Source organism: Dermacentor albipictus, chromosome 7 (assembly GCF_038994185.2).
Source record: "Dermacentor albipictus isolate Rhodes 1998 colony chromosome 7, USDA_Dalb.pri_finalv2, whole genome shotgun sequence".
Taxonomy (NCBI): Eukaryota; Metazoa; Arthropoda; class Arachnida; order Ixodida; family Ixodidae; genus Dermacentor; species Dermacentor albipictus.
Genome location: NC_091827.1, coordinates 138,560,488 through 138,576,696, shown reverse-complemented (window position 1 = coordinate 138,576,696; position 16,209 = coordinate 138,560,488). Strand labels below are relative to the sequence as shown.

Genomic DNA, 16,209 nt, shown 5'->3' with positions numbered 1-16,209 from the left:
CAGGCAGGTGGCTGATATGCTGCAATCGCTAATTAATACAATGTGCATTATACTGAAAAGCTGCAAACACCAGCAGCTCGAAGCGCTCTGCAAATACTGGATGCACTAAATCCAGTGCTTGCAAGCATCGTTTAAGCATCATGGCTCGACCAATAGTCCCCTTCCGCACTGAACTTAAAAGTGCGTCGATCTTTCAGTGGAATGCCAGGGGTCTAAGGACCCGTATATCAGACTTTCGCCAATTCATTTTTACAAATCGCTTCCCCATACTGGTCATTTGCGAACCAAATACATCAACTCCACTCAGACTGTCCGGTTATGAATCTTTCGTCTCGTCCACATGCGGTGCGAGCACGAAAGCGATCATCTACATCCACACGGACTTAACATATGTCGCTAACGCGGTAGAGCCTCATGACGACAACCAATATGTCTGCCTAAACGTCCAAAAGAAGAATGTGTCATTTACAATAATTGGAGCCTACATATCCCCAGAGCGGGTCACTTTAACGGTGAACGACTTAAGAAAATATTACTAATGAACAATGGCCCCTGGGTTATCACAGGTGACTTCAACGCGCATCACCAGCTACGGGGAAGCACTAAAATTGACTCCAAAGGCAGGAGTCTTGCCTCCTTTGCCGCCGACCATGATCTGTGCTGTGTGAATGACGATGGCCCTACATTTCGGCGAGGCACGACCTATAGTAGCTGCTTGGACTGAACTTTGGTGTCACGGCGCTTTGCCTCGAGCGCCCTATGGTTTACGGACACAGAAACACATGGAAGCGACCATATTCCAACATACATAAAGATTAGAGAAGTTGAGCATTTGAGTTGAGTTGAGTTGAGCAGTTGAGTGGAATTGTCTTCTTCAAGGCGACGCATGCTTTCCTCGCCACAGCATACATAGGTGGGGTTCTTCTGCAGGAAAGAGGGCGTAAGGAGGGTGGGCGCGGCAACGAGCGAAGGTGTGTTAACGGCTAAGGTGTCAAATTGAGAATAAAGGAGCACAAGGCCAGCGACACGGCCGTCTGTCAGTCGCGTGTCCACGCCCGTGTGTTAGCCGGCGTGTCAACGACGTGCACAGCAGTACTCTATTAGCTGTTTCGCTGGTGGTCGCGGGCTATCGTGTCAGAGATAACTGAACGAGTGGCAGAAACAAGTGCTCGTAAAATAAAAGGAAATACTGAAATGGAATGAATAAATAAAAGGAGAAAAATAGAAACGAAAAACGGGGGGAAAACGCTAAGAATCCAAATTAAGCGTTGTTTCCTATACCTATAAAAAACGCTAAGAGACCGATCTAAGTGTTGCTGCCCATACCTTTAGGTTACAGCCTTGTAAACTTCTTGCTTGTATTTCTTTCTTTGCCATTGTTTTGAAATATTTTGTAAGAAACATTTAAGGTCGTAAATGGAAATTCTACTTGCTAAAGTTGCTAGAATTTACCTGTCTCTCAGACGCACCAGCTGTCATTCATATCGGTTAAGCGATTGTATAACGAAGCATCTCCACGGTTTACATTGGGTAATCGTAGTCAGCCAAGAGCTGAGTCTTCCGCTGAACAGGGAGAAATAATTTTATTCAGGAAAAAATTGGGTTAAGGGGGCAGGAGTCCTCGGTCGAGGACTCAAGGGATGGAATTCATTGCGCAAAGCCTCTATTAGCTTGTTTCAATCGGAAATAGATTTTTATGATAATTGGTTCCCACGCTAGGCTGATGAGTGTTCGTGTTTGCTGCGATCTGCGCATGTTCTATATGTCTATATATGCCCGCTGGCGGCCGGGGATAAAGCAGTTGAAAGTTACCGCCCGCGTTATTTATGTGTTCTCTCCCGCTGTCCCCGTCTTTATTTGCGGTCAATGTGATGTGCAGTAAACACCAACTAGGCCAAACTGAAGTTCTTCTGAAGCTGTGATTGTCTCGTCGCGTGTGGTTTTTGTTCCCTGCAGAGGTGTGCGCTGTATTAGAGCCGAAATACGACCACCCTCGCAGGCCTATATGTCGGCATAGAATATGAGAACTTACGTAGCAGAGAAAAGTAGCCTACATGGCTCAGGAAACCAGACTTACCGAATAATTCGCGCTCTGAAAAACACCGTGTATGCGAATAAACTGCTCATTTCTGTATTGCTCCATTTTCGGTTAAAAAAGAACGCTTCTTAAGGTGCAAAGCTACGAGTGAAACTTGCTAAGGTAAGGATGTGGTCCCGGTTTTATAAAACTGTGCAAACGGCTAATCATTCTTCGAAAGCTATTAGAAAGACAATCGATATTTAATTCGATTCGATTTGCTTTTGGCACCATTCGAGCCGCATTTGATTCACTCTCAAAAGTTACTATTCGCGCCACCCTAGTGTACTCGTGTGTAGCCTCCTTTGTGACCCACTACCTTGCTCTCGTGTATTTCAGGTGTCTTCCAGGCACATGATCAAGGCGCGCTTCGTGTCGCACGTGCTTGAACACTCAGCACAACGCCCTCAGTTTCCAACAGTCACACCACGCAGGGCTTCGAGCAGTTGTCGACGACAGGGTGGCATGGACGACTCTTGTGGCCGTTTCAACCGCGGCAACCGCCGTTGCCGTTAAGCCCATTCTCGTCCAAGAAGCTGCCGGAAGCATAATGTCGAAAACATCATTTATTTTCTTCAGTCTGGTACACTGGCGTTTTTCTCGCGAGACCACATTCATTGGGCACTCCATGCACTCACCCTCTTAAAATAGCATCCTCGCATCCACTGCCTGCCCCACAACGCTATTTGCCAAACAAGAAATAATGTAAAATCCTATTTCTGGGTGACCGGCGTTCTTACGTAACGCGAGATCAGGATGTTGTGTGTTGTCAGAACAATAATAACTTCTTTCTAGTTCTCGCCATCTAAGAGGCTCAATCAGCATTAATGAAACGGAAGCGGTTATAATATGTATAATATGTATATGCGAATGATAACCTAAACAGGACAACTATATTGCAGCAAAACAAATCACGACGGAGCGCCTCTCTGTAGTTACGGGCTTCGCAGATGTTGCATAGCCTACATTGTCGCTCGTAGGTTGCATCTTCATTGTTTGATACCGTGCATAACATAGTTATTCTACTTTGTAGTGTTAAGAGAAGAAATAATAAAACCAAGAAATATTTTCAATCAGTCTTCTAGAGAAGTTGTACGCCTATGATTATCTACAGGCTAACTTGCGGTATAATTAGCGAAGATCGCAGTAAACTAATGTTAACATGTTATATTACACTTATGTACAGGGCAAATTCGTTCGGGAATTCTTGCCGAAACATTTCTAGAGAATAAACAAGCACAGATGATGCGGACAAAGTGTAAAAATGCTACTGAACTGCAGCCCGGCTTAACAATTGTACCGCAGGGCGCTCTAGTCCGTGAAGTGGCCTTTGGTGCATACCTTTACTTGTCACTTTTTCGTAGCTCCAAATGACGCCAAATAATCGACTACATAGCTTGAATTACTCTCCCAGAAGTTATACAGAAAGCACATGTGGTAGATTGACTCCGAAATTTATGCTAGAAGGCGAATCGAATATTGAATCTACTTGCTCGAATCGTGGTAATGTTATTGAGATCCTGAGAATGTACTGTGTGAAGTCAGATGGAAGTTTGGGAAGTTGATTCACCAGTGCCGCCAGCAGAGACTGCATGCCACTATGAACGTGGGAAATTGACCGGACTAACTCTCGGTTTTGATCTGAGTAAAACTGAAAGGGCCGACCCCTAAATTCAACACTTGGAGCGCTGCACTCGACGGAAGCAAAATGCCAGTTGTCCCTTGAAGCATCGTCACTTCAAGTTTTGTTTGAATAGTCAGCTGACGAACTGTCGTAATTCGTAAGTGGTCATTGCGGTTTATGTAGATACGCTGCTTACCTCACATCTCACGCAAAACGAGTGTCAAAAAGGGTGAAGACGGCGGAGATTCCGAGAGTGGCTACGCACTGCACTTTTGATGATACCGTTAGCCAAAACAAGAGAGGCGCATGAAACCATTAGAAATGATACAAACTCTTCATTTGAAATGTTTTCTTCTAAACCTGACGAGAATTTGTGTTACGACATTCAGATACATATAAGTTCACAACTCTAGGCTTTAAATCAGGACATGATCTGCCATTCTGTGACTTTTCTAATTGATCTTCGCAACACATTCCCGTCTGCTTTTATAACAACGATATCTTGCGGAAAAGGCGGCGACCATAGTGTCGAACATTACCTACAACCTCACCTTATTCATCTACATAAACTTGCTTCTATTTCAAGGAACGCCGTAACATACTTTTTACACAGGTTCTCTCGGACACTTTTGCGTAACTACCCAACTCAGTTTAAAAAATGACTCGGGAGGCGACAATCTCGTTACTACATTTTAAAGTTTTCTACGCGCAATCATCTTTATTGTACTACAAAACGAGTGACACAGCTGCAGATGACCAAGAAGGCTCGTAATGGCATCCTCACTTTCAGGAATCCAGCAATAGAGCCTGCTTTGGTATAAATTAACGTTGAAAGATGGGCGACGCCGGTAAAAAAACCGTTACATTACATTAGATGTTTTGCTGAAATCAACCTTTTGATATTCATGATACGCATTGTTGTAAGCACTGTTCCTTCTGATTTCTTTTTCCGTGCACGTGCCGTTTTTTTCCAGTGGCTTTCTTGCCAAATATTGATCAGAATGTTTATCGCGTCCCATTTTCATTATCACTTTAAAAGCAGCCCCCTTGTTTAGACATCGGCGTGTTTAGATTATGGCGAGCATTGCAGACAGCCTACGTACACAGCTAAGACAGCTTCGAGATCAAGTCATGGAATGCATCGGGAATCGCCTGGCAGACGTCACTGCAACGTGACGCCACCTCGCGTGCACCAGAAAAAAGTTAAGGAAAGCACATATTATCGCTACATTTTAATACTTTGTGTGTGCGAACCTATTAAAAAGACAACGTGCTTACACCAAACGCGCACAAAAGTGTGACTCTATTTTCCTGCGAGAAGACGATCTTCTAAACGAGTTTCCAAGCCTTCTGCTCAACCGCCATCTTGCCTAGACAGCGAAGCAGCCCGCATCGTTTTGCACTTCAATGCTCTTTCTCAGAAGCTGTCTCCTTCACCGGCTTCGTGAGAATTGGAACTAAACCTTAAAATGGCCGCTGTCCGCTTTGCTAACTAGTTTGCCATCTACGCTGATTACTAGAACAATGAATAAAGGGAAAATCAGACATCCACCCGTTCGTAGCAATTGCTACAAAGGAAACCCATACGGATTCCTCGAAAGAAAAGCCTCATAGTTGAAGAAAAATTCGTCCTGGTCCGGGACTCGAACCCGGGACCACCGCCTTTCCGGGGCAGCCGCTCTACCATCTGAGCTAACCAGGCGGCTAGCAGATGGCAGGGCGAAGTCGAATTTGTCGACAACACAAAGCAAAGGCAAGAGGGTGGATGTCTGATTTTCCCTTTATTCATAACTTCTCTCCACCTTGCGGGTTTTCGCAGAACTACTACGTCAAACTCTTGCCTTTGCTTTGTGTTGTCGACAAATTCAACTTCGCCCTGCCATCTGCTAGCCGCCTGGTTAGCTCAGATGGTAGAGCGGCTGCCCCGGAAAGGCGGTGGTCCCGGGTTCGAGTCCCGGACCAGGACGAATTTTTCTTCAACTATGAGGCTTTTCTTTCGAGGAATCCGTATGGGTTTCCTTTGTAGCAATTGCTACGAACGGGTGGATGTCTGATTTTCCCTTTATTCATAACTTCTCTCCACCTTGCGGGTTTTCGCAGAACTACTACGTCAAACTCTTGCCTTTGCTTTGTGTTGTCGACAAATTCGACTTCGCCCTGCCATCTGCTAGCCGCCTGGTTAGCTCAGATGGTAGAGCGGCTGCCCCGGAAAGGCGGTGGTCCCGGGTTCGAGTCCCGGACCAGGACGAATTTTTCTTCAACTATGAGGCTTTTCTTTCGAGGAATCCGTATGGGCATCCTTTGTAGCAATTGCTACGAACGGGTGGATGTCTGATTTTCCCTTTATTCATAACTTCTCTCCAGCTTGCGGGTTTTCGCGGAACCTCTACTAGAACAACTCACACAAACACGAGCGCACACGAAACTCGCGCGAAATTCAGCGCTCGTGTTTGTACGATTTGACGTTCGTCCATGTCTCAAAAAGTGCGTACCGTTCGGAGTGTCAATGGCCAAGCCCACCAATGCAATTTTCAATCTGCTAGGGCTTCATCAAGCGACGCATTATTGTAGTTAATTAAGGTACCTCAGGGTCTGTCCCATTTTTTATGCGCAATGTACAGTTATCATAGAATCGTTGCTTATCATTACGCGGACGTGTTTCCGAAACAGGCATAATACAAGCATTTTTTAATTCTTTCTTTTTTGCGCCACGGCGTGGCCGTAAGCCAGGTTTAGCAAGCTGTAGGAAGAATTGTTTTTATTCACTGCATCAATTGATGCATAAGTTGTGGTATAATTCTCGAGGTATACCCTACCCGCACGATCAGTATGACGTATAAGGCGTAATATGTGTCGGAAAGGGTTATCGCTCATGGTTATCGAAATTCCAGTCTCGACATTATCACGAGATAGTCTCGAAATTAGCTTGCGCGTGTGATGCTAATTTGTTGCTTTAATATCTTTCCTTGGTACAGCCTGCTTGCATGTGCACTCCATCGCTGTGTGATTCCAAGGACTGCTCCACTGTCGCGCACTCTATTCAAAGGCAGCACTGCCTACAGTATAGCGTTTCTACTAGATTCTACTGAATCCGTAACGTATTGGTGACAGCTGACTATAAAGACAGTTGCATGGTTCTACTGTATAAGGTCTTAAAATTGCAGATTGGCGAATGTCGAAGAAACGTAACCCATGACGGCCACAGAAAGTGATAATATGAGCTTCAGTAAGACCTTACAATAACGCCGCCTCCTATAGTGTAATCTAGAACTTTTTGCTGGGCGAATTGGTGCATGGCTATGTTTTAGGGAGAGTTGCGCCTGAGAAAGAACGATAACGGGGAAAAACTAGGTAAACTAAAGGAGCGCAAACTATCAACTGGGTTTATTTATGTCGAATCTGCATATATAAGGAGTGCTCACACGCAGCAAAGAAGGAAGGGGGGAATGACGAGGAGAGGGCAAATCAAGCCTGCCTCATGTCAACACAAGCTGCGCAGGAAATTGTGCTCAGCGTGATATAACGCACCAGAAATGTCACCTACGCAGTCATCGCCCTTTTCCTTGATCTGACAAGCTTCTAAAAGCTCACGGGCAATTTTACTCTTGCTTCTGCCTAGAATCTGAAATGCGCCACGGGCGTGGTGCAATAAATCCCGCTAAAATGTGGACGAGTATATGTGGGCCAAACAGGGCGCTGCGTGAATAAACGCGCAGGGAAGCATGCATTGTCATCTAGGAAGAGGCACACTTGCCCACTCGTCGCATTGCATGTAGACCGCTCTTCAACAGCGGTCAGCACTGAATAATGCCGGGTAATGCCATTTCGGTTACCTAATACTTTCTGTACATGCGGCTCCCCGCGGGCTCGTCTATATATATATATGGCACGCGTCTCTGCTTCGCAGCAGTCTTCGGCGTAAAGTTCTCTCGCCGGCGTTTCCATCGTGCCTAAATCACGTGCGCAAAGTGGATTTATTGCGCCAAAAAAAAAGCACCAATAAGTGTTCCCCCACTGTTTAGCTTTGTGATCTGCAAATGATCGGAACCACGCTCCCTTCTCTGCCATCTATGTACTGGCAAAACGTGAGCGCTAGTGTGGCTTTCTTTTCTTGCACTATTGATCTTAATGCCACAACTAACGAGACTTCACCAATCCTTCTACACCTTCGTTCAAATCTGCGGTATGCAGCTTCATCGAGCAAGTTGTGACGAATAATTGTTTTGTTATTCGCTACTATTTAAGTAACTGTTTGACTGGTTATCATTTCCTTCATATTGCACAACTTAACCTACTATGAACTTTTCTAGCGCTCCTCTACAGAGCTTTACTTTGAGGTACGTAATATAAAGCCGAAAGCTAACGAATTTGTGTCAGTGGGATTAAAGTGTCTTCGTCATATTGGGTACCCATTACCGACAACGAATATCAGATATTCTCGATTGGCTCTGCTGCGTGATGCCGTACAGTATATCGCCACCGCGAGCCGCTCATGAACCAGCGAAAGCGTCTGAGGGTCCTCCCGCAGAGAGCCTAGTCAAGTCAAGCCACTGGCCAATGAGCGCACATGCATCCAGAATGCGCACCCATCATGCAAACAAGTTGCGGTATCGCCACCACCCTGTTTGATTTTGTTGCCCGAGTATTATCAACCATTCATTTCAAACAGCGCCGAAAAACACAACACAGGGACAGGGAAGAACACAGGACCATCGCTGATTGCCAGAAACCTGCTTATTGAAGCCCGCAGAAAACAGATATTATTCGCAACGGGCTGAAAGAGAGAAAGATGAAAGGATAGGCGAGTCGTCGTCAATAAACTCTTGCTGCGCATCACTATACGAATGCAAAATACACCATATGAACACAATCCAAACTAATTAATTTCTAAGGAACATTTGTACAGCGTTAAGATGGATAGTTGGGCGTGTTGGTTAAGCATGATCTGAAGTGAAGGCGCTAAAACGACGGTGGACGAAGAAGGAACACACACACACAAACAGGGCGCCACTTCCAACAATGTTTAATTAGGAAAGAACACCACTGATTTATACTAGGAGCTCAATCACAGTTTCTCAGTGCGCATTCGCGTTCGTAATGTGTCGGAGCGCAATACGTGGCAGAAGTGTTTAGCCGCGTCTCTGTTAGAAAAGCTTCTTACAGTAGACTATTCTTACCTGGTAAAGGATTCTGCACAAGTAGTTGAATACTTGTCTAGGCAGCCAGTAACAGAACTAAAGGCCCTTTCTGTAGATCTGAAAAATCTATATTATAGCATGCTAAAAGCAGAATTGCTTCATTGCGTCCAGGAAGGCATTGACAGTTTCGGCTCCCTGCCTTTTCAGAACAAAGCTGGTATTCCGGAAGACAAATTCTTGGCTGTGCTAGACCTTTACCTGGCTTCCACCTATATTGAATGGGACAGTCGTTTGTACCTGCAAAAGAGCGGCGTTTGCATAGGTTCGAGTTTAGCTCCGATCCTGAGTGATTTATTTTTAGCTCGTGTCGGCATAGCCATTTCTAGCAGTCTCGAGGGTAATGGCGTAGTCAAAGTTTTTAGATTCGTTGGCGACCTCCTAATTTTCGTAGATAAGAATTACAGTGACGCCGACTTGGTCGTTAGCCAAAATATTGACGACCTTCAGGCAGATTTTATCTCCCCATTGAAGTTACCCACAAGCTTCCGGTAGATTCCTGCATCACCTTAGATTGTTTTTAGCAAATAACCACGTCTGTTGGCAGTATGAACATCGGGCTAGTAAACCTCTGCTGCCTTTTAGTTCCTCTCACTCTAAGCTAGTTAAACGCAGCATTGCTAACATGTGCCTGCTGAATTTTTTTTAAGAAGTCCTGTTCACATTGAGCTGCGGCGAGTTTTCTTAAGCAGATTGATCGACTCGAAGAGGCCGGCTACCCGCAACCTGTTTTAGTTTCCGCTGCGGATACAATCCTGAAGAAGTCGCGAACTCGCCCAACAGACCAGGAGTCACCCCGCGAAAAAGAAAACCCTACATACACCGCATGTCGCATAATTTGAAAAAAGATTGCAAAGCGAGCCAATGTAAATGTCGTGTTTTCAGCCCCGTGCAAGCTCCCTAAGCTATGCAGAGTGACTAAGCTTTGTCCCGCAAGGCACCGGCCGGTGTCACCAAACACGATAACAAATACGTAGATTGTCAGGCAGGACTCGTTTATGAGATACCGTTAGATTGTGGTAGAAAGTACGTGGGCCAAACAGAAGAGTGCCTGAATGACAGCCTGAGGCAACACAATAACAAAGTCAGCAATGGGAGGGAGGGCCACCTGGAAATTTATTGCAGAAATTGCAAATGTAAACCAGACTTCCACTCCTGCTCTGTGGTTGCCAGAAGCCACGACAGATGGGTTCGATTAATAACTGAGGCCAAAAGGATCATTGAAGCAGGTGATAAGTGCGTAAGCGTTGCATCGATATCCATATCACGCAAAGAACTGCTTTACCTGAACGCGAATGCGCACTGGGAAACTGTGATTGCGCTCCTAGTACAAATCAGTGGCATTCTTTCCTGATTCAACATTGTTGGAAGTGGCGCCCTGTGTGTGTTCCTTCTTCATCCACCGTCGTTTTAGCGCCTTCACTTCAGATCCTTTGTACAGCGTTACGTTTGTGACGCGTGCGCAGGAAGAGTTGACTGACGATGACTAGCCCACCCTTTCTCTCTTTCAGTCCGTTGCGAACAGTATATATTTGTGCGGGCTTCAGTAAACGCGTTGTGGGCACTCAGCGCTGGTCCTGTGCTCTCCTTGTCCATGTTTCTTTTTTTGCGCTCTCTAAAATGAATGGTGCGTACCAAGTAGCTCGCGCTCAAACCTTTCTAATTATCAACCATGTCGTTCCTGCCTTCTGAGAATAAACAAAAGCCAAACACCCGTCGAGTGCAGCGCACACAACTTTGCGCGCTAACGAAAGTGGTAACATGCAAAGTGCGCCAAGTACACTTCGAGACATGCTTTGACCCAGCCAGTGCTGGAATAGTTACCTTACGCATCAGTCTTGTTTTAGAAAAGGCATACCACGACGCCAGTAGCTCGTCATGCAGCGCGTTCTGTTATTAATTCGTTGTTATCGACAATAATGGTCGTCCCTCGGCAAAAAAAATGACCAACTATCAGCTGTTTTTCGCGCACAATGCACGTGAAATAAACGATTTTTGTTTGCCTCTCCTGAATTATCTACTCGAGTGCTGAATAAGCCTCCGTCCAGCTCAGAAGGGTAATTTCCTTGCCAAAGTACGCACGAACTGACCCGAATCAGCATTCTATTGACAGTTATATATAGTGCTGTGTGTTTTTAACAATGCTGAAGGTGCAAGACACGTTAAAACTGAATTTTAGATAATTAGCTCGGGCCTGAAGGGGTAGATCTGAACCATTGTCGACAGAAATAATTTTACGCTGTTCTGAAAGAGGAATATTTTGAGGCGCTTACACTGGTAAAGAGTGTTCGAGAGGATTCGGTATTCGGTGTGATATTCGAAAGGCTCTCATCGAGTTCGTGCAAAAGGCCGGTCTGGATTTCAGACCTCGAAATGTCTTTCAAGTTCGTTCATTTCAAGAGCAGTTCTAATTCGCAGTTTCGTTCTCACCATCTACTATTGTCTATTTCTCTTCTACTGTTGATTTCCTCCGGCAAAGCTGAGTAGCAGGTCAGAACTTTGATTCAGGCCAACTTTTTAGTTTTTATGTCATAATAAACGTCTCTCGCTCTCTGTAAGGGTGAGTGCTGTAATTGCCAAAGCGCTTATGAAACCTGCGACATGAACAATAAATAAGAAAGCTTCCTGCATACCTTAACTTTCTTTTTTAGTTAATGCATTTGGCATAGAAAATCTTTTTTAGTAAGCAACACGTGGAAGAAAGGAGGCGTCAAGATAAAGCTTCTTCTTTTCTTCACGTCATGCGTATTACAAAGCATTTTTCCTGGTCTAAGGTAATGCACCACCGACCAGCCCAAGCAGCTGCCCTTTTAGGCAGAGACATGGCTACAGCGGGTAAACAACGTGCCATCGACAGGGCGTATCACCACAAGAAGAGCGCCGCAAAAGTGCAGACGGCTGCTCGTTATTTCGCTAGTAATCTCTCGTATGTTGTGAAAATTTAGTGTCACTGTGTTGCATAGGACACCTACAGTGACAACTTTTGTACGTCTTATTGTCAGCAGAATGCTCTAATGTCTAGAAACGCGATAAGATTCCTGCAAACAAATAGTATACAATTTGCAAAACCATTGCGTTTGCTTTTGCATAGAGTCTGAAGTGTAATGTTATATCGAATAAAAGCCGACTCTGACCCAAATTAGGAAGGATGTGGTGTGGTTTATCGCAAGGTAGGCTCAAGAGTGATTGCTAGGCCATGTCTACGAACAAATTTTTTTTTCGGGTACTTGACGCATAGCCCCAGTATGTGAAACTTGACTCCAATGGCAGCCTTGGGCTCTCGAACTGTAACCGTTATAGTTCTGGGTTTAACCAGATATGGCGTTTTGATTAGTCTACACAAGTGCAGGTTTTCATACATCTGTGTGGTGCTCCTTTCGGCTTTCAACCAAGGCTTGAATGGAAGAAAAATGGTCATTTAGACTTACTGTAGGGAAGTTGGGTCATCGTTAGGTATATAGCAACGACGTTTCGGCTATACTGGGATAGGCACGCAGAATGGAGTTCATGCCGCAAACAATTATTCAACAACGCCAACATCTGCGGTCCTTAGAATACTACAGTTTTGTGAATGGGCGCCTCTGTAGTGCTGCCACAACTACTGCAACATTTCTCAGTAACGCAAGTATCTTCTCAGTCCTTAACAGCGCAGATCACTTATTTGTTTCCGAGGAAAAGCAATTGTTGAGGTAAACGTTGCTACAGTGCTTGCCCGTGAACTAGCAGCCGCGAAGGCATCCTGAAAACGAAAAAAAAAATTAAGACAACGACAGCAACAGAAAAAGAATCGGCCTGTCGTTTGTGCTAAGTGCGGTGACAGCAACAAGGACGCTTTGGTTTGGCATGTATTCCGAAGAAAACCTAAGATCTCCGAGACGGCGAGATGAAGCAGCGTTGTCGGCGAGGCGAGTATATCTGGCGAAGCGGGACCGCTGGTCGTCCCGGGCCCCCTGGCACGAGGCTTTTGTTCGGGACCAACGGCACGTGATGCGTCCACTTTCACGGCTGACTAGAGAAGTGGTCGACCCGATCGTCGGGCAAACACAGTCGCCACTCAACGCCACCAGGCGACGACGTCCGCGCCGGTTCCGCCGGCTCACGCACACGCGCAGCAGCAGGCACGCACAGGCTGATGACGTCAGTCCGGGGAGTTGCCGCGCGAAGACTCGCTGCCGGTCATCTGTAGATCGCTCGGTGACAGCGGCCGGTACCGGCGCCTCCTGGTGTAATGGCACAAGGAAGACAGGGAAGAAGAAAACGAATACGAAGCGCCATTTTGCAAGTGCCGTCGAACAACGTTCATTCCCACTGAATGATTGCTTGTACATTTCGCAACGTTTAACATAACATTCTGCCCAGAGCAATGAACGTTCTCGGACACATTGTTGCCTGCTGCGGTAAGAGCGTAAATCAAGACCACTCTCAGCTTGCAACTAAATTCGCCGAACGCATAAGCCGAAAGCCCGGGATAAATGCAGCTGCGACATTGTCATCATCTTTATCGGTGACTGCCTTACTTGGTCTTTGTAGATGTGTCACCAGTATACGTCAAGCCTTTATGCACTCTCGCCTTTTGGCAGTACAATCAGATCTAATCGTTTAACATGCATGTGCGAATATATCGTCTCAGAGAGAACATGTAGCATTAGCGAGAATAAAATCCCACGTGAGTAGTTAAGTAAGAGGAAGCACAGCACATAGAAAAGAGGGCGTAAAGCACTTATTATAAGTAGGTAGAAAATTAGAAGTGGTAGTCTTATACGGAGCCATACACAGTTGGAAGACTCGTAGGTCGGCAAGATCCCGTATCAGTAAAGTATCTGATACTCATTTCACACTCGCGAGTGAGAGCATGAGTGAGTGACGTAGACTGTGAGGGAGTGGGACGATGCAACATATGCTTAGAGCCCCTCACCGGGTTTGACAATTTCAAATTGACAAGAGCAACGCATGCTTCACGCACTCACGATCGTGTCTTCACAGTATTCATAAACTTTGTAATTTTATATGCAATGCTGTTTCGTTATAGTATTTGGAAAATATTTAAAAATTATGGGCTTTTACGTGCCAAAACCACTCTCTGATAATGATGCACGCCGTAGTGGAGGACTCCGTAAATTTTGACCACCTGGGGTTCCTTCCCGTGCACTTAAATCCAAGTACACGGGTGTTTTCGCCTCCATCGCAATGCGAGGGCCGCGGCGAGAATTCAATCCCGCGACCTCGTGCTCAGCAGCCCAACACCATAGTCACTGACAAACCACGGCGAGTACTTAATTGGAAAATCTTTGTAAACATTTTCCACTCATATCTGAAATCTAAGTCGAACAATACTAAGAGAGTAGTCGTCCATATATGTGAGTTGCTTACAATGAACCATAAGTTAGCACTCGGTAAAATGCGATACCTTCTTCATCATGAAGTATGGGGCAACGCAAGGCAAACAAAAGAAGAAGCCAGCGGTGCTCTACCTGGCCGGCACGCAGTGGTTGGGCGGCGGGTCGCCGGGCGGCGGCTGTGGCCTCCAGCGTCCTTCCATGGGCGCCGAGTGACTGAGGGCCGCCACCGAGAGCCTCTCGGGGGTGCGCTGCCTCACGCGCGGACGCGGGATGCGGGAGTCGGCTGGGCTGCGCCCGCCGCTGTCGTCACCGTCGTCCACGCCAATGGTGGGCTTCACCTGCGCACCAGAACTCGCGCTCAGCCAAGTCTCATCGCATGTGATTTGCCGTCCTCGACTGCCTTTCCGCGGCACCCAGCCTCCTGCGCCGGTTCATAGAGAGTTTTAGTATAGGGACCCCAATAGTTTGGGGTCCTAGAGAGCTTTGCGGGTGTTAGCGTTGGGGCACCTAGAAGTGAAGAGATTTAGAATAAGGTTTTACGTTTGCGGATAGTGGCTTGCGCTGACAGCGCCACTGCGGCGTCAAAGAAAAACTATTAGAAATAATTAACTAAAATATACCATTTTATGATAGGAATAATAAATTTGACTTGCGTGTATTCGCGTTTGATTACAACTTAGAGGTTATTCTGTAAGCAGCAAACAATTGGTTGCGCTTTGTCTTGAGCGAACCAACTTTTCTAGCCTTCACCAGCCAAGCTTAGCCGTGTTAGGCTTACGAGCCATAAAATCCACAATCGAATTCAAAATCAGCGGCGTCTAATGAGTCAATCTTGATAACACAGGCTAGTTGAGAGGAAGCGATAACCGCAGTCACTTCTCCTAGCTTGCGAACTTCACGCGTTAGCGCGAATCGAACCCAGTTTTGTGCTGGGTGAGAGCCGTCGATTCGATGGGTGCCGCCATGTTTGCCGACGCAAAGCGTTTGGGGCCGCTATTTGGGTTCCCGCTAAATCGGTGAAATAGCGTTCCCAACGCAAAACCTAAACGCAGTTTGCGCTTTGCGCATGCGCAGTGGCTTCGACGCTATTTCTTTGGGGCCCCAAAACGTTTGGGGCCCCTACTCAAACTCTCTGATAACGTCTTTCGGCATAGCGTGCGCTGAGTGGTGGACACTAAAGCGCACCGCCACAATGATCACGTGTTGGGCCGACTTCAATTTTGTCGCGTGATGCTACCTCTCACAACATGATTCATTCCTGCCTCCGTGCACGTAAAGCATGACGGCACCACCTGGCGAGCGCTCACCTGGACTACCACGGGCACGTGCAGGATGCTACCCCAGCGCTCGCCGGGGTGCCTGGCGCGGCCGTTGACCACCAGGCCAGCCGAGTTGCTGCGCTGCACCTCGTGTGGGGCATCCAGCGATCCCTGCTCGATCATGGACTTTGGCCGGCGCCGCGCCAGTATGCTCCGCCTAGCCACCGGAATGCGCGACGGGAGCTCGTCGCTGCCGCCCACCTGCGCAGAGACACGGCCAGCTTCAGGAATGCCGCGGTTAGTGCCGCATGATCAGAGCGCAAACGGGTATAGCCGCTACTCTAATTACCATTAAGGGATAAAAATGGAGCTGGGCAGGACATGTAATGCGCAGGTTAGATTACCGTTGAACCATTAGGGTTACACAATGGGTACCAAGAAATGGGAAGCGCAGTCGAGGACGGCATAAAACTAGGTGGGGCAATGAAATTGGGAAATTCGTGGGTGGTACTTGGAATCGGTTGGCGCAGGATAGGGGTAATTGGAGATCGCCGGGAGAGGTCTTCGTTCTGTAGTGGACATAGCATGGGCTGATGATGATGATGATTCGAACCTCCCGATCTGATCTCGGAGGCTTGGGGTTCGACATAGCGCCTAAACGCGAAAACCAGACAGTGCTCTTGCCATCAAAATACGTGTTTGTGGGAGTATATGC

General features: G+C 46.6%; 2 protein-coding genes and 3 non-coding genes across 13 annotated transcripts in view; 3 read left to right on the top strand and 2 right to left on the bottom strand.

Moving 5' to 3' along the window:
- Window positions 1–16,209, top strand: part of LOC135896892 (uncharacterized) — a 102,069-nt gene that overhangs the window by 75,379 nt on the left and 10,481 nt on the right. The window contains exon 3 of one of the 4 annotated variants that reach the window (XR_010562845.1): window positions 15,514–15,588. The exons of 1 other annotated variant lie outside the window; for it this stretch is intronic. The gene's annotated coding sequence lies outside the window, so the exon portion shown is untranslated. Of the gene's footprint in view, window positions 1–2,416; window positions 5,421–15,513; window positions 15,589–15,667; window positions 15,792–16,209 lie in introns of those variants that run through there. 2 more of the 4 variants (XR_010562844.2, XR_010562847.1) reach the window with 2 other exon arrangements.
- On the bottom strand, window positions 5,329–5,403 carry TRNAS-GGA (transfer RNA serine (anticodon GGA)). Its single transcript has one exon. It is a non-coding gene; the product is annotated as a tRNA-Ser (tRNA).
- Window positions 5,594–5,668, top strand: TRNAS-GGA (transfer RNA serine (anticodon GGA)). Its single transcript has one exon. It is a non-coding gene; the product is annotated as a tRNA-Ser (tRNA).
- Window positions 5,875–5,949, top strand: TRNAS-GGA (transfer RNA serine (anticodon GGA)). The gene has a single exon. It is a non-coding gene; the product is annotated as a tRNA-Ser (tRNA).
- Window positions 12,671–16,209, bottom strand: part of Asator (tau-tubulin kinase asator) — a 476,910-nt gene continuing 473,371 nt past the window's right edge. For all 6 annotated transcript variants that reach the window (XM_065425394.2, XM_065425393.2, XM_065425395.2 and 3 more), the window contains 3 exons: window positions 15,543–15,755; window positions 14,368–14,573; window positions 12,671–13,116 (listed from right to left, as the gene is read on the bottom strand). In XM_065425394.2, coding sequence (XP_065281466.1) covers window positions 13,035–13,116; window positions 14,368–14,573; window positions 15,543–15,755 — 501 coding nt within the window. In that variant the 3' untranslated portion in view covers window positions 12,671–13,034. The remainder of the gene's footprint in view (window positions 13,117–14,367; window positions 14,574–15,542; window positions 15,756–16,209) is intronic.